The 27,996-nt window shown below is 50.4% G+C and overlaps 1 protein-coding gene across 1 annotated transcript; it reads right to left on the reverse strand.

Moving 5' to 3' along the window:
• Nucleotide 1: 1 nt before the first annotated feature.
• WFDC1 (WAP four-disulfide core domain 1) lies at nucleotides 2-27,994 on the reverse strand. The gene is made up of 7 exons (XM_068528911.1): nucleotides 27,613-27,994; nucleotides 13,312-13,495; nucleotides 9,278-9,361; nucleotides 7,781-7,921; nucleotides 3,384-3,425; nucleotides 2,159-2,231; nucleotides 2-438 (listed from the first exon to the last, which is right to left on the reverse strand). Exons 1-6 carry the CDS (start codon nucleotides 27,754-27,756, stop codon nucleotides 2,173-2,175), a joined length of 654 nt encoding a protein of 217 aa, XP_068385012.1. The 5' UTR covers nucleotides 27,757-27,994; the 3' UTR covers nucleotides 2-438; nucleotides 2,159-2,172.
• Between the last annotated feature and the right edge of the window lie 2 nt (nucleotides 27,995-27,996).

Below are 27,996 nucleotides of genomic sequence, written 5' to 3' on the forward strand. Positions count from 1 at the left end.
GTAAGTTCACGTCCATTTTATGATGAGCAAACGTATCTTGAGAACATTTGGGATGGGTACATGCCTCCAAGAGTCAAACCTGGAAGAAATCTGTACCAACCAAGACACTGACCTCTGTCTTAGAAAGGGGCTTCACACAGCTCACAAAGGCAGTGACTTCTTCCCACGGTTGATCTGGGGAGCTGCAAGGTCAAGGGGACTGCTAGGTGGGCCTCATTTCCAGGACGATAAAACAGGGACCCGGAGCTGGCGAGTGGCTCCCACGAAGTCACCCTGCCGGGTGCGGCCACCCAGGGGTTGAGAGCCAGGGGTCCTGTCTCCAAGCATCTCTGGGGTCATGCTCTGTTGAGCTGGGCATGACCTCTGGGGGTCGAATCATTTTTTACCCAACGGTTTCTGAGGCTTAGCAGAAAGTGGAGGGATGTTCTTCCAGGTTGGCTGAAAGGGAAGCAAAGAGGGAACGAATATGAACCACTGCTTGGGTTCATAGGAACCCAAGAACATGGGGTCAAAAGTGTGTGTCATCCACTTCCTCCTCGCCCACCGGAAACACCAGAAAGATGCCAGCTTCCACTAAGACTAAATTCTTAACTCACTGCTAAGTCTCTCTAGGTTCCATCTTCCTCTTCCCTTCCTACCTGATTCTGTGTGGATCGTTCTTACAACCTTGGTTGTACGTGAATCTTTTTGCCAGTTTCCAGTTTGTTTTCAGTGAGCGTTGCTCCACGTGGAGATGTATTTTTGATGCATTCGTGGGGGGAGGTGGGCTCTGTGTTCTCCTCCTCTGCCATCTTGTCTCCCCTCCCATCTTACTTAGTTCCTAACGCATCCCTCCCCATCACTCCCATTTTACAGATGAGGAGACTGAGGCTTGGAGAGTGGAAGTCATTTGCCTAAGGTCACCTTGTGGTGGAGCAGGAATTTAAACCCAGTTCTGGCCGGCTGGTTCTTAAGAGCCATCCCAAATCATCTCTCACTGTCCCCTTCTTTCCCACTGGCCCCAGCACGTCCCTGTGTAAGGTTCACAGACTCAGGTGGGTCAGACCCACTCCAAGGACTGTTCCTGTCATCAGCAGGTAATAGACATGTTGGCATCAATCCCCATGGACTCTAGATTTTCCTGCAGGACTCACACCTGAGTATTCTGAATCTCAAACCTTATGTTTGCCTTTCAAGGGCATTGCGGTGGGTGGGGGAATCGTCCGCTTTCAAGGGCTTTTGTTTACCATGCATAGGCTTGAGCTTTCACAGCGCTGGGTGGGTGTTCAGGTTTTACTGGCCAAGACCCCTGGACCTTTGCATCCACCTGCATCTCACCTTGAAGAGCATCTGAGAGCAGAGCCTGTGCCTTCCTTACCTGGTCACCTCTGATGCCAGCCTTCCCCACCATCATTCTGTTCCCACCCCAGTGGCCTCCCTGGGGTTCCTCAAAGCAAGATCTTTCCTGCCTCGGGACTTTTGCCCTTCCCGCTCCCTCTGCCTGGGTGCCCGTGCCAGATCTTGGCTCAGATATCACCTGCTCACAGCGGCCTTCCTTCCTGGCCCCGATCTGAAGCAGCTCCCTCCTCGCCTGGCTACCCCGCATCACATCACCTGTCTGTCCAGCTTCCTTCACGACACTATTGCAGGCTGGGCCTTTCTTGCTGACTTACTGGTTGCCCGGTTTAGTCTCCTACTAGGATGTAAGCCCCCGAGAGCAGGAGCCCTGATTTATCCACGGCGTACCCCCAGCACCACGCCTGCACACACTGGAGATTTCCACGAATGACTGCTGAACCTCTGGGCACCCGGTTCATGCCTGAGAGTTGGCCCTGGATAGCACCGCGTGGCAGAGGGAGGGAGACAGAGGGACCAACTTCATGGGACAGAGGAGGGCTTGTCTGTCTGTTCACGGAGGCATGAAGGCAAAGGAATGTGTAAGTTACAACCTAGTCTGGTCCTTGGATTTAGGGCCACGGGCTATAGAAACTTCCACTTCTGAGCACGCCCAAAGCTCTCGTATGTTCACTTTGAAATTATAAGGGAATTTTCAAATTCTACCCGCAGATAAAGCCCTACTCTTGCCCTCCCACTGTTCAACTTCGTGATGAAAGCTACCTTGGACACCTGGCTGCCCAAAGCCACCTGCTGTCACTGACGCATCCCGCCTCCCACTTACCTGCTGCCGTCGCTTTATTGAAAGTGCTTCTGCTGTCCTTTCCCGTGTTCTGCCACATTTTTGGAGGCACCCTCTGCGAAAAGAAGTGGGCTCTGTCAGGGAAGGTGTGTGGATTCCTGCTCAGATGCTCACGGCTCACCAGCCAAACTAAGTCCAAACACCTCAGCCTGGCCCGGCGCCCTGGCCCTGCCCCCTCTCCTCCCCCAAAGAGGTCCCCCAGCCCGTGTGGTCTGCCCTCAACTCCTGCCGTTCCCCCCCAGCCCCGTGCTCACGACGCTCTCCGGCTGCTGTGATGGCCAAGTTGATTCCACCTCAGGATTTCCACATCTGCTGTCCCTCTGCCCACTATTTCTTATTCTTGATACTGGACTTCAATATCCCCTCGTTGGGAAGCCTTCCTTGACATCCTAGTCTAAGGTGTCCTTTTCACAGCGTCCTAAATGTGACCTCAATGGCCCCGATCACTGTTGGCACTAAATAACCACTTGGACCTTATTCATCTTTTATTAATACTTTCTTGCTCGCTATCAGCTGCAGGATGGCAGGGACTGGGTCTGCCATGTTCATAAACATAGCAACCTCCAGCAAGGCACAAAGAGTAATTTTTGATAAATATGTACTGTCAATTCTTTAAAAAGATGTGGTGGATGAATGGAAGAATGGAAGAATGGATGGATGGATGGATGGATGGATGGGTGCATGGATGGATCAATGGATAACTGGATCGATGATTGGCTGGAGGGATGGTGTCAGCCATATTTTCTAATTCCCTCAATGAAAGCAGGAGGAACTTCTGCACGTCTAGTCCCAGGTTCTGATGTTCAGCATGAAGCTGTGTTTGCTGTAAGCCCCTCTTGCCCACCATCAGACAACAGGGCTTCTACCTTATTTCCCAATCTAATTCCCATTTTCTCCCCTATGAGCCATCCCTGAGCTGCGGCCTCAGTCCCAGCCTGCAGCCTGGAATGGCTCCTGCCCACGTGGAGGACCGCACAGGCTAGAGGAGAGATTTTTCACAACAGAAGCATCTTGGCATCCTAACACCTTACCCCCAACATGCCATCTGACAGCATAAAAGCAACCAGGGAGAATACAGTCATTTTCCTTCATAGCAGCTTCAAACTGTAGTTCTCAGAACCGTCCACTGGGTTTCTTTTCTTCACCCCAGAAATGCCCACTGCCCTTTTTAGTACTCTCTGCAAAGTAAGAATGGTTCTTCTCTTACCTGGATATTCTTTGTAAAATTTGTGTCGTAAGTATCGCCCATCTGGAAAAGAAGTGAGAGGATTAAACTCCTTTCGGGGAGTTTATAAGGCCAAAACTATTTTCATAACAATGCTAAGAAATTATTTGCGTTTTTCACTCTCATTCTCTCACAAGTGTACAGTGGAATTTTCCAGAAGCTACAGTGACGTGTGACACTGCAGCCAGTTAAATGCAGAAGCAGAACGACCCAATTCCCACTGTTGACTGTCATCAACCAACTCCTTCCTCAGCCCCCACCCTATCACAGCAGTAAAACATTTTACGGTGGGAGTTGGGGAAATTTAATGTGGGAGAGTGGAGAAACCTGGCCAGATCAGGCAGACGTTTCACTTGGCAATGTGTCTACCGGTAAACTCACCCCTCCCCCTCTGTGCATCAGTCTCATATGACTGCTGTAAGGTTAATAAATCACATTTGTGCACTTGAAACTAATATTATATGCCAATCATATCTCAATAAAAATCATATTTATGTACTCAGTGGGCATTTTGTTTCCTTCTCTTCTGTGGCTATCCTAAAAATCATGAGGGTGTCCAGGACCAGCACTGACATTTACTGTACAAGGCGACAGAACCAATGGCTGATCCACACCCTCAGGCAGAGAGCTTATCAGCAACCTCAACGACTACTGTTTACAATGATTTTTCCATTTACAGCTATTTTCTGAAGCAAATGGCAAAATTCTTCCAGGCCGGAGGCTCTCTGAAACATTCCTGCTCCTCCCTCCTCCCTGGGGGTGAATTCTGGCCCCTGACGCCATGGGCAGGAGACGGTGGTCTGTGCGGAACTGGACCCCTTCCTCACACCAGGTGTGTTTACCACAAGTGTCACTTTGACAAAACAAACCTATGGATCTGAGCCCCTGCTCTGGGCTGCGCGCCCACGTTATCCTGCCCAGGCAGCACCCAGTGAGGTCACTTTGTCAGAGGGAAGAGTCGGGGCGGGGGGGTGCTCACCTCCCACATCTCAGTCTTGGATGGTCAGTATAGGAGCAGCATGGAACCCACTCAGAAGATGCACGGGGTGGGGATAAATTAGGAGGTTGGGACTGACATGTACACACGACTATGTAGAAAACAGATAACCAACCAGGACCTACTGTATAGCACAGGGAACTCTACTCAATATTTTGTAATAACCTATAAGGGAAAACAACCTGAAAAGGAACAGATATATATATATGTGTATATCTGAATCACTGTGTTGTACACCTGAAACTAACATGACATTGTAAATCAATTATACTTCAATAAAGTAAAATAAAATAAAATAAAAAGATGCACCGAGGACCCCGACCCTGCTCGCCGAGAAATCAGATCTACTGCCTGTGTTGATGTTCATTTTTCTCTCAAGAAAGACATGAACTCCTCAGACGTCAGGGTCCAGGCTGAACTCAGAGCGGCCCTCGGCCCCCTGTAGCAGCCGGCTCTCGGCAGAGACCTGCATCTTAGGCGTGGGCACGAGACCTGTAACTTATTCTCAGATAGTTCCAAAAAGTAACTATGTGGATTTATATATAGAGAGAGTGCAGGGTTGGGAGAGAGGCAGAGAGAGCACGATAAAGGAAACAGTATTTGACAATTGATGAATTAGGGTGGAGGGTCCAAGGGACTCTCCTTGCCGCTTTTCTGTTAAGTCAGAAATTACTTCAGGACTTCCCTGGTGGTGCAGTGGTTAAGAATCCGCCTGCCAACTCAGGGAACACGGGTTCGAGCTCTGATCTGGGAAGATCCCACATGCCGTGGAGCAACTAAGCCCATGCGCCACAACTACTGAGCCTGCGCTCTAGAGCCTGTGAGCCACAACGACTGAGCCCACGTGCCACAACTACTGAAGCCCACGCGCCTAGAGCCCGTGCTCCACAACAAGAGAAGCCACCGCAATGAGAAGCCCGTGCACCACGACGAAGACCCAACGCAGCCAAAAAATTTTTAAAAATTAAAAAAAGAAATTACCTCAAATATGCAGTTTTTTAAAAACTTAAAATCCAAGGCTTTTTGTTTGGTTACCCTGGGACAAGAGCGCTCCTCTCCTCCCCGAGCCCGTTGCTCCAAGGGAAGTTGTTGGAATTTAAGATGCTTCCAAACTCCTGTACAATTACCAATAATTATTGCTAAGTGACAGCCCTCTGGGGACAAGGCTAGGGGAAATTTCAATTACATTTCTATCTAGAAGGCTCCGATCATTCCTGTGGGTGGGGGAGGACACACACGCATGGGCTTTGGAGCAGGTGGCCAGGCTTGGAATTCTCGCTCTGCTCCCTGTTAGGTGTATGCATTGTCTGGGCACGTTTCTGATCTCCAGTCCTCCCTCTTGCGGAAGACAGGTGACGGCGGCGCACATCAGTTGGGGACCTACTATGTGTCCGGCGCTGCCCTAAGCGCTTTATAAGTGTTCTCTCATTCAAGCTTCATCACTACCCCAAGAAGCAATTACTATCGTGACCCTCATTGCCCCATTTTACAGATGAAGAAACTGAGGCTAAGAAAGCTTAGGTTAGCTGCCCAAGGTCACCCGGGAAGAATGCCGCAGCATTTGAACCCATTTCAGTGGCCTGCAGTCTTAATCACACTCAACGCTGCTCCTAGTCATACTTCTGCCTTTGCAGGCTCGCACTGAAGCTTAGCGGAGCACCCACAAGGGCCTCAATCAACCCCGGGCGTCATCGGTACAGTCACCTGACTGTCTCTTTGTTTACCTCCATCCTTGAAGTGGGTCCTTTTTGAACTGGTTTGGTGCCTCGAGAACGGGTTTGAACCTGTCTGGCTTACCCTGGTCTTGGAGGTCATGTAACTGAATGAGCACGATCAGGAGATGAGAAAGGCCACGTGATTCCAGGCCTTTCCAGTTATAAACATGACATTTCGGTTCAGAGGACTCCTGACTAACCCCCACCATCCCCAGCTCTTTTGGAAAAAGCTGCCCCTTCCAGCAGGTTCCGACAGGCTGGCCTGTTCTTGGGGTTGTATGTCCGAAGGACTGCGTATCCCGTCCACCTGCATACTCCGTCCACTGTGGTGTCTACAGACAGCAGTGGTGCCAACAGAAGGGATTCGGTTCTGTGCTTGAGAAACTACAGACATGGTCTATTTACATGGATTAACTCAGTGGCTCCTCAAAGAGTTCGTGAAGTAGCTTAACTACTATTAGCCCTGTTTACAGATAAGGAAAGCGAGGCCTGAAAAGGTTGGGCAATTTGCCACACACAGCAGCAAGGGGCCAAGTGGCCACTGGAACCCTGGCTGTCTGGCTGGAGAACCTACTCATAACCCTAAATAGCAAGTGGAATGTAGGAGAAATCTCAGATTCCTGGTTGGTTCCAATCCTTTTATACGTAATTTTTTTCAAAGCTCAGAACTCCAGGAACCAGGATTCCCGAGACAGTTCCATGTCTCATAATTTTATTACTTGCAATGATGCTGATGTTAAATGTGTAACAGGTTTAACATCGATGTCTTTCTTGAAACACCTCAGAGAAATAAATTCTCAAATGAGGAAAAAGAAATGCTTCGGCAGATAATGCATGTGATGGGTTCTTTGGGCCAGTAAGGTCGCTGTGATTATCCCCGATTTTGACCGAGGTGCTATCCTCAGCTATTAGGACTAAGAGATGCTGAAGTGGGGACGTGGGCCCTGGAGGGTATGGTCTCAAAGTTCCAGTAAGCTCAACTTTGACATGCTTACCCCCTCCATCTCCCTGAAGTTCCCGATTCTTTGCTTGCCACACATTTCTGGCAAATTCCATGCCTAACCTCTCGACCTTACGCCTTGCATGAGGCAGTAGTGACTTTTAGGTACCCTCAGCAGTCCCTCCTCTGTCCTCCTTGCCCCCCTGGGGAAAAGTATGCAAACTAAAGCCACACTATTCATGCCCTTCACTGAACTATTTATTGCCTTGTCTCCAAAGACAAATACTAATTAAGTCACACTGAACAGTCCTAGCAGAGAGAAGTTAAGGGTTCTCAGACAATTCAAATTCTGTGCAGTTTAAAATGGATAGATAGATATAGATTATTCAGCTTTTACTGAGCACCTCTTTGTCTCTGCTGTGGCATCACACGTATGATTTCAATTAATCCCCATAACCCAGCATGAAGTGGCCCCATTTTACAGATAAGAAAACCGAGGCTCAGAGATTTGAAACAACTGACCCCAAGGTCAGCCAGGCAGGAGGAGGCCGAGCTGGGGTTTGCCCGCACCCTGCTCAGATGAGGAGGGAGAAGGTGGAGAGGAGCAGGGCAGAGAGGGGACAGGAGGAGGGCGTGGCCAGGCTCAGGGGCCGGGGGTTTCCTTTGGGACGGGTCTCCCGTGGGGGGTTCCGGGGAGAGTGGGGTGGGGCTCGGTGTCCACACTCACCTGCCGTCCGGCGCTGCTTGACACACTGCCCGCTGTTGGGGATGCCCTCAGCCAGGTCACCCGGGCTCAGGATGTGGCACTCATAGCCTGAGGGGCAGAGGAGTGGCTCGGCCCCGTCCTCTGTGGTGCTGCAGGCCTCTGCTGCGGGGGACACACACGCGGGGGGCTCTCGTCAGCATCCCAGATTCCACGCTGTGCCTGGGGGTCTCTGCACACACACATGCACACAGGGGCAGCCCAAAGTCACATGATCCCAAACATGCCCTCGCATGCATGAATTGTGACATGCATATTGGGTTGGCCAAAAAGTTCGTTCGGTTAGTGAATGCGTTGTTCAAGGAAAGTTCTTTGTGAAAATGAAAAATGTCGATTTTTACTTAAAACCGAATGAACTTTTTGGCCAACCAAGTACATGTATGTTCATCCCCACACAATGAAACACATATGCTCGTGCTTATAATCACACGTACATACATGTTTACCCACCAAAATCCTATACACACACATATCACATACACACATTTTCACCGTCCCACAAGTCCTAACACACGTATACACACACACACACACACAGCCATATCCACACCCATGTTCACATGCACACAAATCCTGCACACACACGCCCCTACAGTCGCACACATCTGCACAAACACGGATGCACAAGTTCTCAGACACATGGCCACAAGCACAGCCAGCCGGCTTCACGCACAGCTGCACACCCTGACACACACGGTCGCGCAGTTGGATGTATGCAGGGTCACAAGCACAGCTGCACACCCTGACACACACGGTCACGCACTGGGATGTATGCAGGGTCACAAGCACAGCTGCACACCCTGACAGACACGGTCACGCACTGGGATGTATGCAGGGTCACAAGCACAGCTGCACACCCTGACAGACACGGTCACGCACTCGGATGCATGCAGGGTCACAAGCACAGCTGCACACCCTGACAGACACGGTCACGCACTGGGATGTATGCAGGGTCACAAGCACAGCTGCACACCCTGACACACACGGTCACGCACTCGGATGCATGCAGGGTCACAAGCACAGCTGCACAAACGCAAAGGAGCTCCCTCACAGCCACACCCCCACAATGCTCCAGGCCCCTGGGCCTGCCTGCCATTCCTTTCAGAAACTGTTCTCCACCCACCCCGGAAGGAGGCCTCGTCAGCAGGGAACAGTGAACCCCTTATGGTGACTTGAGGGATCTGAAAACCCCAAGACCCCTCCCTCTGAATTCTCCACCCAGGGAGGAGACCCCATTGCCAGGGACAGTCAAACCCCACACTGTTCTGGGGATTCTGAGAGCCTGGCCAAGACCCAGCCATGCCCTTCCATGTCGGGGTGGGGAGGGTCCAAGCGGGCCAGGTATTTCAGGACAGGCAGACTGCCGGAGCAGAGGGTGACCCCGGTTATCAGTTTTCTGGGGGCACCTGAGAAGGGGGGACCCTGGCTCTGCTGTCGGATTGGGCATCACCCTGCAGGTACCTTGCAATGCCTCCTCAGGGCCGTCCAGGAGCCAGCCGTTGCCCCCAAGCCATCGAGGTTTCGGCTGCACTAGCCAGTCTAAAACTGACAAGATAATAGATGGTTAAATCGAGGCCCTCAGGCAGCTGAGAAATGCCCCAGCCTCTGGGGATGGGGAGCCTGCATCTCGGGATGAAACACAGAGCCGCCCCGCAGGAGAAACAACTCAGCTCCCCAGCAAAAGTTTATCCCTTCCTTTTAGTAACAGAACTCTTGAGTTTCAGCTAGGCACTGGCTGGCCAAGCTGGAGACTACATTTCCCAGCCTCCCGTGCAGCAAGGTGTGCCATGTGACTGAGTTCTGGCCAATTGGATATGAGCAGAAAAAACGAGGCCACATCCCAGCTTTCCCTTGTATGGTTACCTGTCGGGTCCCCTCCCTCTCTGTTTCCCGCTTCCTGCAGACTGGGAGCCACTTGGACCATGTGGAGCAACGAGACAGAGGGAACCTGGGTCCCTGGGTGACTGGAGCAGAGACACCTGCCTGTCATGGACCACCTGTCGACTCCGGCCTTTTAACCAAGGGAGAAGTAAATGTCTAATAGGTTGGGCCCCTGAGTTTGTGGGTCTTTTTGTTACAGCATCATGGCCTGTTCTCTAACCAATACATTTTTAACAGGAAGAGTGACCATGTAGTAGACTGGAAGGTCTTCAAAGCCCCAAATAGGGATTGAAAACCCAAATGCCTCTGGGGACAGATAGGTAACATAAAGGAGAAAGGCAGGCTGGGTAGGATCACGGCCAACTGGAGGGTGTCCCTGCCTCAGTGGGTCAGCAGCTGGTCAGCTCTGGCCAGCTGTTCCCAGAGCCTCTGGGTGTTTTTTTTTTTTTTTTTTTTTTTTAACTTTAGGTCTATATTTAAAAAAATGTAAACTCTTGGTTTTAAATGTTGGCAAATAATTTTTTTTAATTTTAAGTACTTTGGAGATTAAATAAAACTGGTCTGGGATCACATTCGTTTATGACCTCTGCTTTAGTCTGACTCCAAAATAAAGAGATTGATGTGCTGTCTAGTGCCTTTGAAAGTACCTAGATAAGGATTGGTAAAAATACCGGTTAGCTTTTTCTTTAAAAGAGCACAATATGGTTATAAGATGGTCGCTCTCAGTGTGGAAATGGAAACAGCAGAACCAGCAGTTTACAACTTCCAAACGAGAGGGGTGAGACATGGTTCCAGAGCCTCTATTTCCAATCTTCTGGTTCTTCCCTCCTTCTCCCCACCGCCTCGGACTTAATGTTAGAAAATGTATTTTCAATGCTATTTTTTACTAAATAGGAAATGTATTAATTTTTCCTGTACAGGGAAATGTACACATTTTGCTATACTTTTTGGAATACTGAAATTTGGTCAAGGTCTCCCATCAATATGCAGACCCTAAAGGCCTGGAGGCCTAGGGTCTCGCCTCTCTGCTCCCCAACTAGAACTTCCTGGGATCACCTGCTAAATAAACTCCCCTCACTCGAGACCTTATCTCGGGGTCGGCTTTGGAGGGAACCCACATGCTGACTGCAAGGAAGTGTGTAAGCTGCTTAGAACAGGGCCTGGTGCATTTCAAGTCATGTTACATCAGCGGTTCTCAATCTGGAGCGATTTTGCCCCCCGAGGAAACATCTAGTAAAGTCTAGAGATATTTTTGGTTGTCCCAGTGTGGGATGGGGACACCACTGCCATCTAGTGGGTAGAGGCCAGGGATGCTGCCCAGGTCAGCGCCCCACTGCCCACCCCAACTAGAATTATCCAACCCCAAACGTCAAGAGTGCCAAGGGTGAGGAACCTTGTTCTAGATATTGTTATCGTAACTCTTATTATGACTGGCTAATATTTTGTCGGCTCTTCCTGTTGGCCAGTGAAAGCTAGACCTCCATTGATTCATCCATTCCTCATTGAGTACCTTTTATGTGTCCAGAGACTATTTTAGGTAGTGGGGATACAGCAGTGAATGAAACAAACCAAACTTCCTGCCTCACGGGGCCGACCTTCAAGTTAGGGGAATGATCAGGAAACAAATGAAACACAATATTCTAGACTGGGCTATAAAGAAAGCTTAAGCCAGAAGGCAGTAAGCAATGGCCAGAAGAAAGATTACCATTTAGAGAGGGAAACTTCTCTGAGAAAGTGACCACCTCTGCCTGAGATCTGAAGGAGGTGAGGAAGTGATCTGTGTGGGTGTCCGGGGGAAGGATGTTCTGGGCAGTGAGGGATCCCACAAATGAGCCTGGGGCCCCATATCCCTACACTCAGAGCCTAAGGCAGTGGACACTTCTCCACAGTCAGAAGACTAAATTGAAATGCCAGCTCTGCCTGCTGTGTGACTTTGGGCAACGTACTCAGCTTCTCTGAGCTCCCGTGTCTTCAGCTGTAAAACAGGGCTGATAGTCGTCTCTCCACCCCATTGGACTGTGTGAGCATTAAATGAGATGGTGTAAGGAAAGGCCATTTGGAATGTCATGGACAGTTGTACAGTTTGTGCACTGCTCAGAAGCACCTGTTCTAGGCAGCAAGTAAGGCTGGAGTCCCTATGCCCTGTCTCAGTCCAAAGGAAGGGGCACCTTTTTGACTTGTCCAACCAGATGGGCACACTTTCACGTACTTCCTCCACCAGGAAGGGGTGCCATTTTGTCTTTCTCATAAAAGGCCCTGTAGGAGGCAGCGTGGCCATGAGGCAGTACTCAGAGGCAGCACAGACTGTAATTATGAGCATTATTAAGGGTGCCGAGTCCCTTGTCGTCGCTGTGACCTCACCCCAAAGAGAACTGGGTGTGTTCGTTCTCACCTTGGCCTTGAGGAGGGGGTAGGCCTCAGTAATGAAGGCCCAGGGGGACCACAGCCTCCGGCTGGAAGTGCAGTCCTAACAGGCTGCTGTCCTCCAAAGGCTCAGCCCCAAGCAGAACTGGGAGCGGAGGAAACTTTTAGGGCACCTTTTCTCCACTCAGCTGCCCATAATCAGCCCCACCCTGTACTCCTCCCAGGCTCCCTTCCCTCCCCTCCCAAACCTCTCCAGAAGGGATCTGAAACTCCTTCCCTCCACAGATGAACCCCTGAGGACGGCGTCTGCCAAAGAGATTCCCCGTTCAGATTCAACAAACATCCTACTGATTCTCTCCTCCTCGCCGGAGGCGGACGGGGCGCTCCGCGTGAGCTGCACATTCTCCTTTCAGCCCTGCTTCACAAGTGCGGGTTTAAGTTGGTGACCAGCTAGCCAGTGGATTTGAACCCAGGAGTCTGCATGCCCACCTGGATCGTTAAGGTGTCAGGTCTCCATCTCAAATATCCCCAGGTCCAGGCGTCATGAGTGAAGTGGGCCTTGTGGGGGTCCCTGGAAACCTGGGGGCCGCCCCCGCTGCCATCTAGGGGCACCTGAGGCTCCAGCAGATGGTGGCCCAGGGAATGCGGTCCAGTATTTTTAAGAAAAGCTGGAGGACTTCCGTGGTGGCGCAGTGGTTAAGAATCCGCCTGCCAATGCAGGGCACACGGGTTCGACCCCTGGTCCGGGAAGATCGCACATGTGGCAGAGCAACTAAGCCCGCGCCCTGGAGTCCGTGTTCCACAACAAGAGAAGCCACCGCAGTGAGAAGCCCGCCCACAGCAAGGAAGAGTAGCCCTGGCTCTCAGCAACTAGAGGAAGCCCGCGCGCAGCAACGAAGACCCAACGCAGTCAAAAATAACTAAAATTTTAAAAAAAATTTAGAAAAAGGAAAAGCTGGAAATCTGGATTTTTTATGAGAAATCGCCCCCATCTTCATAGGAGGGGTATTTTCCTTGGAACGGGCGGCCCCTGGACTGTAGTTCTCTGCCGGCAGTGGCGAGCCCCGCATACAGCAGGCGCTCAGGGCATGCAGCTGGATGCCTGCTCCAGGAGCGCTGTGCTCCCATCTCACAGGGCGGCCCGCCCAGGGGGTCCAGGTGTAAGCCCAGCTGTTCCTCCAGTCGGGCAGCGCCGGGCAGGACAGTTCCCCGCGCCCCCCACCCCGTCTCCCCCGGCCTGGAGCACCTACCTGGCGGGGGCGGCACGGCCTCCAGGCAGGCGTAGGCGCAGCCGTTGTAGCAGCAGCGCCGGTGCCGCGGGCACTCAGAGTCAGCCTGGCAGCGCGCCGCCTGGCAGGCGCCGGGGGGCAGCGAGCGCGGGGGCGGCGGGCAACGGTCGGCGCGGGGCTGTCGGGGGCCACCCGCCTCCTCGGCCTGCGGGAAGAGGGGGCGTCAGCGGGACGGGGCGGGTGCTGTGCGCCGCGGGCGAGTCGCTGGGCCTCTCTGAGCCGCCGCGTCCTCGCGTGATCACAGCAGAACCAGCCTCAGCGGGTTGCTCTGAGGATGAAAGGACGCTGTTTCTCTTCGTAATAGCCCCAAACTGAAATGACTGTAAGCCCATCAGCAGCAAAAAGGATAAATCAATCTGGATAAGAGTTGTATGTTAAGCGTCTATCCTGATGTTTATATGTATGCATGTACATATATGTATGTATTTCCATATAAAATAGGGTATATCTATGTATACGTATGTATACAAACACACATAGATACACACACATATTTATATACTTCTTATAATTCATGTGTTTATATAGAGCTTTGGGAATTTACAAATCACACACAAAATGAATAAAATTCACGTAGCAAACGGCGTGGATAAACGTCACAGGCATAACACTGAGAAAAAAAAAGAAGTCAGCTCACAAGAGAACATACAGTGTGAATCCATCTATAGTTTTCATTCAAAAACAGGCAAAGCTGATGTCTGGTGTGAGACCAGGAGCGTGGTCACCTGGTGGGTGGTGACCTGAAGGGGGTCTGGGGTCCCTGGGGGCTGGCCCCGTTCTGCTTCTTGATCTGGGTGCTGGTTCCATGGTGTGTTCGTTTTGTGGGGATTCATGGAGCTGAACTCAGGATGTTCACACTTTTTGGTACTATGTTTCCAGAAAGAGTTAAAAATATGATATCCTATTTAACATATAGGAAGTGTGGACACATTACCAATAAAAGAAGCATTTTAGAGGTGGGGTTGGGAGAGCTGAAGTCACACCAGACCCCATCTGAGCCAGGAACACTGTTCTGCTTCTGGATATGAAGGTGGGGTGTATGGAGGGCAGGTCTCACACATCCCTACACGGGTGTGCGCACACACGCACGCACACTCATGCACAGAGTTAGATACAGAGTAGGTTCTTTGGGGGAAAAACCGCCCTGGCTTGCCCCGCCTCCGGCTTATGCCTGAACTGCTCCACCCATCTAAAATGCTTTACCTACTGATTCCCCGATCTCCCCCAACATATATGTATTTCAAAATCCTGCACCTTGTACTGTCCAAGTAAATAATGCACGTCTGCAGACTGGAGCAGCACGCAGCCACTAAAACCTGCTGATGAGAGATCCCCAAGAGATGGTGGTTCATGAAGACAATTAAGATACAGAACAGTTTGTCTGCTCGTCACCTATGTTTCCAAATATTCATATGCACACACATGTAATATGCATATGTTTAACAGGCCTAGAACATCCTTGGAAGGATATACAAGAATACACAGCAGCCGTTGGTCAAAGATTGCCTCTGGAGAGAAGAGTTAGGTTCTGAAGCCAAGGGAGAGTTCTCCTTATTGTACACTTTTTTCCCCTTATTGCATGCTCTTTTGCACAGGTTCCAATATGTATATATTGCCATGAACACATTGATTTTCTTTCAATTTAAAGAAGACAATTAAAAAACTTAAAAGGTAGAAGTACTTAAGAAGAATGATTAATGACAGGGAAAACCTTGTATGTTAGTAAATAAATAAATAAAAGGCAAGCTACACAATGGTATATGCCCTCAAAGGTCAAGGATGCATGAACGTCCTTCCGCCACAGCTATTGCGGAAACTCCACGCGCTGCTCCCAGTGACCAGTAGGGGGCGTCGGGTCACCGAGAACAGGTCCCGACCAGACGCATCTGCCAACGCGCGCAATCACAAGGACCAGTGGTTCTCAAACTACCTCCCAGGAACCCTCCCGAAGGGGCTAAGACTGGGCGGTGGCGGTGGGGGTGGGGGTGGGAGGAAACCGTGACCAAGTGGAGCGGGGGAGGGTTGCAGTCTGGGGAGGGTGGGACTCCTGGCCCTCCCTGCTTCAGCCAGAGAATTCTTTTCTTTTTTTTTTTTTTAATAGAAGCAGAGTTGATTTCCGATATTGTGTTAATTTCAGGTGTGCAGCAAAGTGATTCAGTTATACATATATATTTTTTCAGATTATTTTCCATTAGAGGTTATTCCAAGATATTGAATATAATTCCCTGTGCTTTACAGTAGACCCTTGTTGCTTATCTATTTTGTGTATAGTAGTTTGCACCCAGAGAATTCATCTTTTCTCCCTTATATAAATCATTTAACTTGTGAAAAGCAAAAATGAATACAAAGCCAACATTTGGCGGAAACGAAGCCAAAATAAAGGGGCAACCTTGTAACTCCTGGATCTTCTAACTCCTGGTTCAGCCTTTTTGCCATCCTCTGCTCGGCTGGGTGCCCCAAATTCCTGTATCCTCAGGAATAATTTCCAAGATGCAGGCAGGGCACATAATCCCACACCATTAACTCAGTTCATTTTCTTAAGAATTAGCAAAATCGGACCCACGTTGGGGCCCCGCCATTTGAATCCTAATCAGAGGTGGCAGCTGCCTTGGCCTCCTTCGGAGGGTGAGGTAGGATGCCTGGGCGTGGCTGGGAAGGGACGGCTGGTTTTTCCGCCCAGCCTGTTTTCACATCAAGCCTCATTTATGAAATTTAACAGAACCTGGAGATCAGACAGGAAACGCTTTCCACCCACCTCCAGCGCCTCCCAGGTGGGTGACTTCCTAAGGGCAGCCCCCAAAAGGGGCGCTCTCCAGGGAAAATCCAAATGTCGGTTCTCAGAATTTGGAGAAAACAAAAGAGATAAGCGCCTTAGAAGTCAAATCGCCCCAGTGATTTATGGTGCTGCCGGAACAACAGATGGTCCTGGGTGATAAAGAACCGATTTCACGGAGGGGCCCAGATTAAAGGATTAAATGTTTTGAAAAATATTTCATGTCATGCAAGGTGATGCTCACAGAGGGTCCTAAACAAAGGATGTTTCCTGGTGTTCTGAGAAAGAACGGACTTTTATAAACGAAATAAATAGATCACCTTCCCAGCCCACGGGGGTTAAAGGTTAAAGGCCAAAGTCCTCGGGCTAAAGGTCAGACCCCAGCTGGCCCCGTGCCCCTGCCCCTCCACTTCTCTGGCCTCCCTCCTGTCGTCCCACCGCTCTCCCCTTGCTCATTCCTGGCCAGCGCCCTGGCCTCTTTGAGGTCGCACCTCTGGGCCTTTGCACGGGCTGTTTCTCCCTCCTGAGATGCCCGGCTGGTTCCAGCCCTCACTTGGTCCAGGTCTCTGCTCACATGTGCTCGTAGCTGGCGCTCCCCGTTCCCCTCTGCCTGCCTTACATAGCTCCAAACCTCTGATCACCCTTGGGAGGACCGTGTATTGATTCACTGTTCGGTTTACTGTTTTTCTCCCCACTACAACGTGTCCTCCTAGGGACTCGGTCTTCTTCCCACCTGTGTCCCCGGCACCTACGACCGTGCCTGGTGTAGAGCAGGTGTTCAGTTCATTTTTGTTGTGGTTGATTGAAAGCTGTGATGATGAGAATGATGGAGGCGTGACGGTGACGGGCAGCACTTACTGGAGGTTCACCACGTGCCAGGCATCCTTCATCCTTCTAGGCGTTTAATAACCTGCACACTGTCCCTGCGAAGGTGGCTCCGCAGGCCAGGTGGCCTGCACTGATGTGGAGCTGTCCCTTCGTGTTTGTTTAATGCTGTACCTTTCCCCCAGCATCTGCACACGCCTTTGGTCATGTGAGTCCAGGAGGGGCAGGTCCTATTTTATCCACTCTAAAGATGAGGCCCCCCGAGGCTCAGAGAATTAAAGGTTTGCCCAAGGCCACCGGCGGAGAAGGGTCATATTACACTCCTCCCTCCTGAAGCCAGAATAATGCATCCAGAATGTAAGTCTGGGGTCAGTGCTTGAAGGTTTGCTGGGACCCCAAACTCCTCCTGGCCTTGGGGCCTTCTGCACACTGTTCCTTGCACTCAGAACTCTTCCCTGTCCTTGCCCAGCTAATGCCTCCTCTTCCTTTGGGGCAAGAACTTAGGAGTTACATCCCACCTTCAAGTGTACCAAGATGGACGGCGCTGAGGCCGTGACTTCCTCAACAGTCAGGGATTTGAGCTCAGGTGTGGGAATTAGATGAGTCTGGCTTGGACCCCTGTAGCTGTGTCATTATACAGGAAAATGACCTCTCTGAGCCTCCGTTTTCCTCATCTGCAAAATGGGCCCAGAAGTAAGCGCCCGCTGCAGGGATTTCTGGAGGGAGCAGATGAGATCACATCTGTGGGTGCTCTGCTCAGCGATGCTGATCGGTTGGTTTTATCATTACTTGTATTTTTGGTCTTTCCTGCTTCCTCCCTCCTTCCCGCCCTCAATTCACTCACACACTGATGATGCTTTAGATGTGATGCTGAGGCAGATGCAAAAGAAACCTATGAGCCGGTCCCTGCCCCCAAGGAGTTCAGGATCTAACTGGGGTCTAAAGACGCGCAAGCAAGAAACCCTCCCGCAGCAGTGCCATCATTTCTAGGGAGGGAGGGGGGGGCGGTGGCGGGGATGGGGGCAAACAACTGGCAGAGTTCTTAAGAGGAAGCAGCCCCCCCAGCACTGCTCCCTGAGGGTCCCCTGAGGTAGCATCCATCGCTCCCCTGTAGTTACACCTGCTGACCCCATTGTACAGGTGAGGAAACTGAGGCGCATACTCACCATATGGGGAAGTGCCAGGCTCAGAACTTGGGCAGGCTGACTCATAATCACTGCAGGGCAGGCAGCATTTATTAAGCTCCCACTGTGTGCCAACGCTGTGCTAGGTCCTCACATACTGAATTTCACGGAATTCTCAGCATAACCCTCACTGCTATTATTAACCCACTTTACTGATGAGGAAACTGAGACACAGAAATATTAAAGGCACTTGCCCCAGGTCACACAGTTGGCCAGCGGCAGAGGCAGGATTCAAACCTGGGTCTGTCTGACTCTGGCAATTTCCTGTCCCGGGAGCCTGGATCTGGGGAGCTGCTTCCCAGTCTCACCTGTGAGATTCTTTCCGTTTTGTCAGCTCGGGGTCCCCCTCTCTCACACGCCCCTGCCTCCTGCCCGCCTCTGGACCAGCCCCAGCTCTGGATGTAGTCATGTAACTGCCTCCCCCAGGGATACATTCTGGAAAGAACTCGTCCTGGCCTCCGCTCTCTGCAGCCCCAGCCAGCCCCAGCCCTCCATTGCCACTCAGCTGAAAATAAAACAACAGCATGTCAAATCCCAGCTCACCCCAGACTGACAACATCCTTCACGAACATCCCAGACAACCCATGATCTCCATCTTTCATTTTCATCCCTGCAAAAGGATGGTACAGCAAGTCTGCTTCAAAGTAGCTCCTGAACATACATTTACGGTACAGCTCGGACAAGAATGTCCCAGCGCTGCATGCCTTACTTGGATAAAGATGGTTTCCCTTAGGGTTTCGACCTGGTGGCTATTTTTTTTTTTTTTCATACCCTGTGGGGATATTTTTAGAAGCCTCTATAGATTTGCAAAGCCATTCTTCTTCTGATATCTTCAGGAAGCAGGTAGCGAAATGCCAATTCTGGGCTGCTTCAGTGGGAAGCCCAATTCCACTAGTCCAAATCCAGAGTCCACTGAAGCAAGTGCCTGGATGCCCAACCAAAGGAGGCTGGATAAATAAACAACTGCACATCCGTACCTTGGAACATCACAGAAGTCTTTGAAAAGAGGACACGGATCTATCATATTAACATATTCACCATATATCGTTCAATGAAAAATGCATGGTACAAAACAATATGAATAATAAGCCAGACACAAATTCCACGTACCGTATGATCACGTTTATATGAAACGTCCAGAATAGGAAAATTTATGGAGACAGGAAGCAGACTGGTGGTTGCCAGGGGGCGAGTATGGGAAGGGGAGTGGGGAGCAGCTGCTTAACGGGTCTGGGTTTTCCTTTTGGGGTGACGGGAATGTTTTGGAACTAGATAGAGGTGGTGGTTGCACAACACTGTCGATGCACTAAATCCCACTGAACTGTCCACTGTAACGTGGTTAATTGTACAGTATGTGAATTTCATCTCAGTAAAAAAATTTTAAACAATATGAGCAAAATACCATTAAGAAAACAATGTGTGCCGAGCATAACTGCTTCACGAAAAAGTCTAGGCACTCACACGTACCAAAATGTCAACAGAGCTTGTGTCTCGGAGAATTTAGAATATTTTTACTTGTTTGTGACTTTCTGTATTGTCTGAATGTCTTGCAGAGTAAACATCATTGTTTTTATAATCAGGAAAAAATTTGAAACCATTTCCATTTAAGGAGAAAGAATTCAGTCTCCAAAGCTGCCCCAGTTTGCCCGCATCCCTCCCTCAGCACTCCACCCCCTTCATTCCCCTGCAAGAGCTTTACCCTTCTTTGGAATGTTCCAGAGAGTTAACGGCCTGACCAACAAATATGCACCCCAGGACTGGTTTGCTTGGTGCAGGAAGAAAGCCAATTTTTCTTCTAAGCTTTACTTACTCTTCCTCTGGAATTCGGATGTCAAAGATCTAAAAATATGTCTCTCCCTGGAACAGAGGGCTTAGAGTTCAGTGCGCATTGAATGCCATTTCCTGACGCCCTGAGACCTTCAGGACGCGCTGGGCTCCGGGAGCAGAGTTTGGTGCGTGGCTAACGGGACTTCCTCAGAGAGGTACTCAAAAAACCCAGGATCTCACACCAGGACAAGCCATCTCAGTGCATGTCGAGGGCAAGAGTGCAAACTTGGCCAGCTCCTCCGGCTGGTGTCCACTGAGCCCTGCTGTGCACCTGAGAGTCTTCTAGAACTTTCCATCCCTTCTCTTCTGCTCTAGAAGGTTTTAATGTAATTTAGTCATTCATTTCACGGTAAATTCATAGTTCCCAGGCCTACCACGTGCCAGGCACTGGCTGCAGGCGAGGAGAGCTGACCTAAACCAGAAGACACTGGCCCTGCCTTCACGCGTGGCTCAGCTCCAGGACATGTGACAAACACCAACCCAACACCACACAGAAAGCAAACGAATTGCTTTCTTTTTGTTTATCTGTGAAAGTAGGTAATGTAAAATGAAACAAAGCCAGAATAAAAAAAAAAAATCATGCAGAGCATAATAAGAGAGCTAAATGTTAGGAAGAAGAAGTCGAGAAGTTAAGAAAACTTTTAAGAGAGACCTAAATAGGGGATCAGGGAACGGGCCTCTGAGCAGGGGACCATGAAGCTAAGACAAGCCTGACCAGGAGACCCTCACAGAATCCCTAAGATGTACCTTAGGTTCCCGCTGCTTTTTAAAAAACTTATCGTGGTAAAATACATTGGGTTGGCCAAAAAGTTTGTTTGGTTTTAAGCAAAAATAAAAGACACATTTTTCATTTTCACCAAGAATTTTATTGAACAATATATTCACTAACCAAACGAACTTTTTGGCCAACTCAATATAACATAAAATTTGCCATTTTCACCATTTTAAAGTGTACAATTCTATGGCACTGATTAAGTTCACAGTCTTGTGCAACAACTGCCTCTTATCTATTTCTAAAATATTTACATCACCCCAAACAAATTCTTTTTTTTTTTCTAACTGAAGTATAGTTGATTTACAATGTTGTGTTCCTTTCTGGAAAACTTCTATTCTCATTAAGCAGTCCCTCCTCATCCCCACCCCCTCAGCCCCTGGCAACGTCTAATCTACTTTCTGTCCCTATGAATGTGCCTTTTCTGGACATCTCATACAGAGAGATCACAGGCTATGTGGCCTTTGCTGACTGGCATCTTTCACTGAGCATGTTTCCAGGGCTCATCCATGCTGGAGCGTGTCTCAGTGCTTCATTCCTTTTTATGGCTGAATAATATTCCATTGTGTGGGTGGACCCCGTTTTGTTGATCCATTCTGAGCTTATGGACGTCTGGGCTGTTTCCACTTTGGTTACCGCAACTAGTGCCACCATGACAGGTAAGTTTCCCTCTGCTTTCCTGCCTCCTTGCATGCAGGGTCCCAGATTACAACCACACGGTTCTTGGATACTTTTCCCCTTGCTCGTTTCCACCTGGAATCAATTTCAGGACTGAAACCTCAGGTACGGAAGCCAGATTCAGAGAGGAGGAAGTCACCCCCAAAGTCACACTATTCATTTATTTTTCCTTCCTTCCATCTACCCGCCCATCCATCCAGCTCCTCCCCCTCATTCTTAAAATGTTTCTGAGCGTCTGTGACGGGTCAGGCTCTGCGTTAGGCCCTTGGGGATGGCCGAGCCTACAGTGGGGCACTTCACCGCGGTACGTCACATCGCCTCTCTCCAGCCCCCAGGGAGGACCTATGGGGTCTTGACCGTGAACGCTCCAGGGCCCACTGAGCAGCCCCTCCCCTCCAGAAGGATGCACCCTAGTGGTGCTGACGATGGGGTCCTGCAGGGGTGCAATCAATCTCACATCTTTCACGGAGCAAGGAGAGCCTCCAGGGCTCTGAGGGCACAATGATAGCTTCCCCAGTCCACGGCCAGAATGGTGTGGGGTGAGTCACTCTCTGCTCTGGCCGGAATGCCCTCATCTGGGAAGAGTCGGCCATTGGGGTTGCTGGTTGCAAGCAGCAGAACTGACTACGTTGGTTCCCAGAGGCTGACCGTGTGAGTGTGCTAGGGCTGCTGTAACAAACACCACAGACTGGGGGCCTGAAAACAATGGAGCTGTGTTCTCTCACGGCTCTGGAGGCCCGACGTTCAAAATCAAGGTGTCGTGTCGGCAGGGTTGGTTCCTTCTGAGGCTGTGAGGGAGCATCTGGTCCATGTTTCTCTCCTGGCAATCCTCGGAGTTCCTTGGCTTGAGACGCGTCACTCTGATCTCTGCCTCTGTCTCCACGTGACCGTCTCCCTGGGTGTCTCTGGCTCTCTTGTCTTCTTCTGAGCTCACCTGCCACGTTGGATTAAGGGCCTACCTAATTTCAAGATGTCCTCATCTTAATTAATTACACTACAATGACCCTATTTCCAAATAAAGTCAAATTCACAGGCACCAGGGTTTAGGACTTGAACAGATCTTTTTGGGGGTAGGGGAGACAAAATTAAACCCTGAGACTAGGATTTTAGTGCAGATGGTATATTTGCAAGAGGGTCCCAGGCAGCTCTAGCAGGGGAGGGGGCACGTGAGACAGGGAAGGGGGTGCCATCTGGGGACCGTCAATGCCCAGGTGACTGCCCTGGGCACCTGGAGCTCAAACCCAAGGGCAACCTCTGAGAAACTGTCCAGATCACTCTTCGGAGGCGTCCCAGCCTGGGCTGAGGAAGCCAGGCCGTGGTCCTTCAGCTCCGTTTGCTCCCACGGTATGGACCCGAGCACTTTGGCCCGTCCTGTGTGTCGGCCGAGCGTGTTCCGAGGACAGAGCTTCCAGGATGAAGGTGAGGATTCAGGATTCAGGGAATGATGAGAGCGGAGGGGAGGTACCCACAGCTCTAGGCCACCTGCCTCTCCCACTCTTGCTAACTTAGCAAAAAATAAAAGATGCGCCAGAAAGCTCTCGAGCTCACAGAAGTAACAAGGGAAAGGAGGACCAGCCTGGGGAGACTGGGGAACGCGCCTCGCACAGGGCCTCTGTGCTCGTCACCAGAAGCTGCTGCTCTGGGCAGGCCAGTTGCAAAGGGGTGCCCCGTCCGGCAGGATGCATGACATCCTCGCTCTGGGCTGCTGCAGCCCCACACTGCCCCTCCGCTGGGCAGGCACCTTTGGGCAGGGTGCAAACTGCCTAGCCATTTCCAGCTGCCCTGAATGGGAGCTTAGGGTACAAAACAGACACACAGCCACAGTGACACATGGGGACCATGGGGCTACCCAGTCCCCAAGCCGACATGGCGGCTACAATAAGTCCCACCTGGTAGGTTTGTTCAGAGGATCCTGAGATAGCCTGGCCTGACACATAGGACCACTCAGCAAAGAACTGTTCTTATAACTTCCATCAAATGGCAGGAAAGCAAATCCCAAAACACCAGCTCCACAGAACGGACCCTGAGCTCCCCAGAAAGCCTCTTGGGCTACTGACAAAACATCCCTCTTCCTAGCCTGTTCCCTTCCGTCTTATCTAGCCTCGTAAATATCTGTCTTTGTTTTGTTTTTATTAGTACACAGAGAGAGGTGTTCCCTGGCCGGGCAGCAAGCTGAAGGCTCTCGTGGTCTTTCCACTGGATTGCAAAGTAGCACTGCCGTCTCCCACGCGGCAGACAAGGAAACGGAGGCTCACGGAGGACAAGTCTTCTTCTCCTTACAAGCCTCCCTAAAGGGCCTCCCGTGTCTTCCTCTCAGGCACTGTCTCTTGGGCAGGAAAATGCACACAGCATCCAGGAAATTCCCCGGACCCCCTCAGCCCCCTCTGCCCGCTCTGTCAACGGGCGGGGCTTTGAGAAGAGGAGGAGCCAAGATGCAGGCAGCCTCGGGCGGGTCCGAGTTTAACACCCAGTTCTCCATGTGCAGCCTTTGCCAATTTCCATGGTGTAAATACCCTCACTGGGGCTGATTTCAAGCTACCAATGTGAGGCCACTGAATGAGGAGTTGGGAAGAGAAGTGTAATAGCTCCTCGATAGATGGTGTTTCTACCATGCAGATGCCACAGACATGAATGACCTTGAGAGCAGGGAGAATGGTAAGAATGCAACCAAAATAATTAGGAAGTGATATGTTTCTGATAAGGAGGATTTCCTTCCTTCCTTTTTCATGTAAATTATATAAGTTTATATGACTTCATTTTTAATAAGGGCTCTGTTTAACTCTCTGGAGTGGGTATGAGCTGGCTTCAGCATAATCCTGGACACCTGGCCTCTCCTCGCCGTGACCTGCCCCATGGGGTCCAGGGCCAAGGCTGAAGAGCTGACCCAGCTTGGGGTGGGCAGTGGGGGCCACCTAAGAAGTCTTGCCCCTGAACATGCGGAGCTGCTTCCTATTACTCCTAGATTCCCTGTTGGACATTTGCATGGATGTTAGAATCAGAACTGAAAGGGCCCTGGAGGTCATCTGGTCCTTTGTCTTCATTTCCCAGGTAATGACCTGAGGCCCAGAGAGGGGCAGCAAGCAGCCTGAGGCTGCACAGCTCATTACAGATGTCGCTGAAAAACTCCTAGGCCTGGCGCCCTGCCCAACCTCCTTATCCCCTGAGCCACCAGTCGACAGCCTGTCTTTCCCCAGGGGCTCTCTGTGAGGCACAATCTTGGCACAAACCTCTCCCGTGTCTGGGCACCGGAGAGGGAAGCTGATGTCTGTTGATAGCAGGGAAGAGCTCCAGTCCGATGAGTACAAACTCAAAGTGCTTGCATTCTGACAAACGGTGGCTAGAAGTAATTTGGTTCCTGAAGCCCACCCAGGCCTGTGTTTTTAAAGAGACTCCCCCTGACCCCCAGTGCGTATCGTCCCCAACCTCCTAGCCTCCTCGTTCCTCCTAGAGAGATGTCACGGCATCAGCCCCTGTGACGCTCCAGGACAAGGTGGCGATAAGGCCAGATGATGTATTGGACATCTCTCTGTGGTCCTAGAACCAAAGTGCTGGATACTTTGAGGCCTAAATCGTCCTGTTGGAACAGCGAAGAGCACGGGGGAGTCCAACCTGACAAGGGTCTCTCGTCTCCCTCCAAATACCTACCACCATTTCACTTGCTACTATGCTTTTCTACACCCGTGTGGCCTCCTGCCTGACCTATAGAGTGTGAGCCCTGGAGGCTGAGATTAGCCTCAGTACAGTTTCATTTCACATGGTGCCTGGGGTCATTAAACATTCCCTTCTCCCTCTTCTCCACCTGGAAAACTCCTATTCATCCTTCAAAGCCCTGGGTTGAATGTCCCCGATCCTGGAAAACCCTCCCTGACTCTCTTGGGGCAGAGCTGCACACACTCTTCTGTGCTTCCATTGCACTTGCCCATAATTTACCCACAAGAATGTATGGGGCGCCTACTTCATGGCAGGTGCCAGGAACACTGCACTGAGGGAGACAGAATCAGGCCCTACTGTGAGGAACCTACATTCCACCTGGGGAGGCAAACACCAACCAATTTCCTAATATTTGAGTAAAAGTCACCAAGACGCAAGGACCACTCGCTATGCACTGTGTTTGACAGATATGGAGTCATTTACGCTCCTCACCCATATGCTGAGAGTGCTGGTATTGTCTTCCTGAACCTTCTATGCCTCTGTGCTCCCTTTTGGGGTGGGGGACCTAAAGTGACACCCTTCCCACCTCCACTCTCTCTCCTAGTCCCCTTCCTGCTTTATTTCCCTTCTCAACACTTGTCACCAAATACAGTACCGGCACGCCTTGGAGATACTGTGGGTTTGGTTCCAGACCACTGGAAGAAAGCGAGTCACATGAATATTTTGGTTTCCCAGTGCATCTACAAGTTAGGTTCACATTATACGGTAGCATATTAAGTGTGTAATAGCATTATCTCTAAAAAACTCAACGTACACACCTTAATTAAAAAAACAGCCTGTTACAGTTCTGGGTGTACTCTGATGCTTTTGCAAGTATGTTCCTATAAAAGGCTTTCATCTTCAAGAAATTCATGGAAAAGACTCTGACAAGTACAGGTTTCTGGTAACTGACGGTACTGCTGAACTGAATGAATAAGCATTTTCAGAACTCTAATGAAAAACTGATGAACTCATAAAAGTGCTAACAAAAGATCAAGATGAAAAAAAAAATTAATTACATGGGACTGAGTGAACTGATGAGGATGAGTATAATTTTTGTGACTTTCTGTCTGAATTAAAAAAAAAAAATCCCACAAGGACTCAGAGGCAAAGAATATACAAATCAATTTTCACTGCAAAGTAAAGGAGCTGTTACAGTGGAGGATTACTGGACTGCATGTCAATATTATGACATAGTATGAGTGTGTTTCATGTTTGGTAATTGCAATCATTGTTGCTTTTGTTGTGGTCATCCATGTACAATGCTTGGTGTCAGTCTATTTATCTCTTGTAAAAATAAAATACAGTGTGTGTGTGTGTGAAAAAAACAAAACAAAACATATACTTATAAAAAAAAAAAACCAAAAACAGCCTGTTGCTGCGCAACGCTAAGCATCCTCTGCGCCTTCAGTAAGTCGTGATCTTTCCCCAATAGTCACATCAAAGATCACTGACCACAGATCAACATAAGAAATAGAGTAAAAATGAAAAAGTTGGAAGTAGTGGGAGAGTTACCAAAATGTGACACAGAGACACGAAATGAGCAAACACTGTTGGACAAAAGGCGCCGAGAGACTTGCCCAAGGCAGGGTTGCCACAAACCGGCAATTTGTAAAAACACAGTATCTGTAAAGCACAGTAAGATCAGGTGTGCCTGTATACATTTTCCTTTCACGTCTCATTCGTTCGTTCTCTGCAAGCCCAGCCCTGTGGGGTAACACGAGTCCCCCAAGGCTTGGGGACATATAAGTCTGTATCCCCACAGCCTAGGGCAACAGTGACCTAGGTAAATAGTGGCGATCAAACATACATATTTGATGAAAGGAACGCATCAATCTGTCTTTTTCAGATGAGATCACCGGTGCTCACAGATGTCAAACAACTTTCCTGAAGCCACACAGCCTGTGAGTAGCAGAGCTTGGATGCAGACTTAGGGCTGCAGGGCGCATGCTCCTCGCCTCTCACCACAGCGTGCCAACCCTTTGTACTGCTGTCACATGTCACCTGACTGCCTCCCCCACTCGACCACCCTGCAGGGTGGGAGCTGGTGTCTCCACGTTGCACCTACGGGAACGCACAGGGCACCCGGCCTGGAGTAGTTTCCACTAAATGTTTACTGAATGAGTCAGGAACGGCACGGAAGCATAATTGCATCCTATCGACTATCGACGTTTGGTTATTGACTGTTGAGACAAACACTCAGTTTTAAGTCCTTGGACTCTAAAATCAGGTGCTATTTGTCAGGAGAAAGTAAACGTGGGTAGGCAAAAGCACGTCACGGTCCCCCTGTGCATTTTTAGGGGCCCCTGGCTTCTTTACTCCCAGGCTCAGAGTCTTTTGAGGGCTGTGAGTTCCATCGGCTCCCCACCCGACTTTGGTACAACTCAGATGAAGAAAGCAGGACGCCTGCCCTGTCCTGCCCACATCTGGGTGGGGCGCTTGTACACCGTACGGTGCGGGGATCACCCATCTCCTCCCAGCGCGCCCCCCCCCCCCCCAGCCCGGGCACTTACACGGGACCTCTCCGCCAGCCTCGCGTGCAACGCCCGTTTCCAGATATTCTTGGCAGAACTGGCTTCGAGAAGCAGCAGCAGGAAGCACAGAGCCCAGCTGACCCTCCTCCGGCCGCTGCCCAACCTGCAGCTGGTCAAAGGCATTTCCTCCCAGATGGTCAGAGGAGAGGGGCCCTCTGGCCGGGGCGGGGGGGGGGGGGGTCCTGGAAGTGTGGAGCAGAAGCGTGCACGGTCTGCCGGACGGTCTCAGCTCCGCTCGGGCGGGTCCCGGGGATCATGTGTCCGCGCCCAGCCCAGGCCCCCCCTCACCGACCCGCACTCCCGATGGGGGCCGCCCACCGGGTTATTTTTAGCTTGCCCTATTGCATCTGGCCCGGAGACTCC

Source organism: Eschrichtius robustus, chromosome 19 (assembly GCF_028021215.1).
Source record: "Eschrichtius robustus isolate mEscRob2 chromosome 19, mEscRob2.pri, whole genome shotgun sequence".
Lineage (NCBI taxonomy): Eukaryota > Metazoa > Chordata > Mammalia > Artiodactyla > Eschrichtiidae > Eschrichtius > Eschrichtius robustus.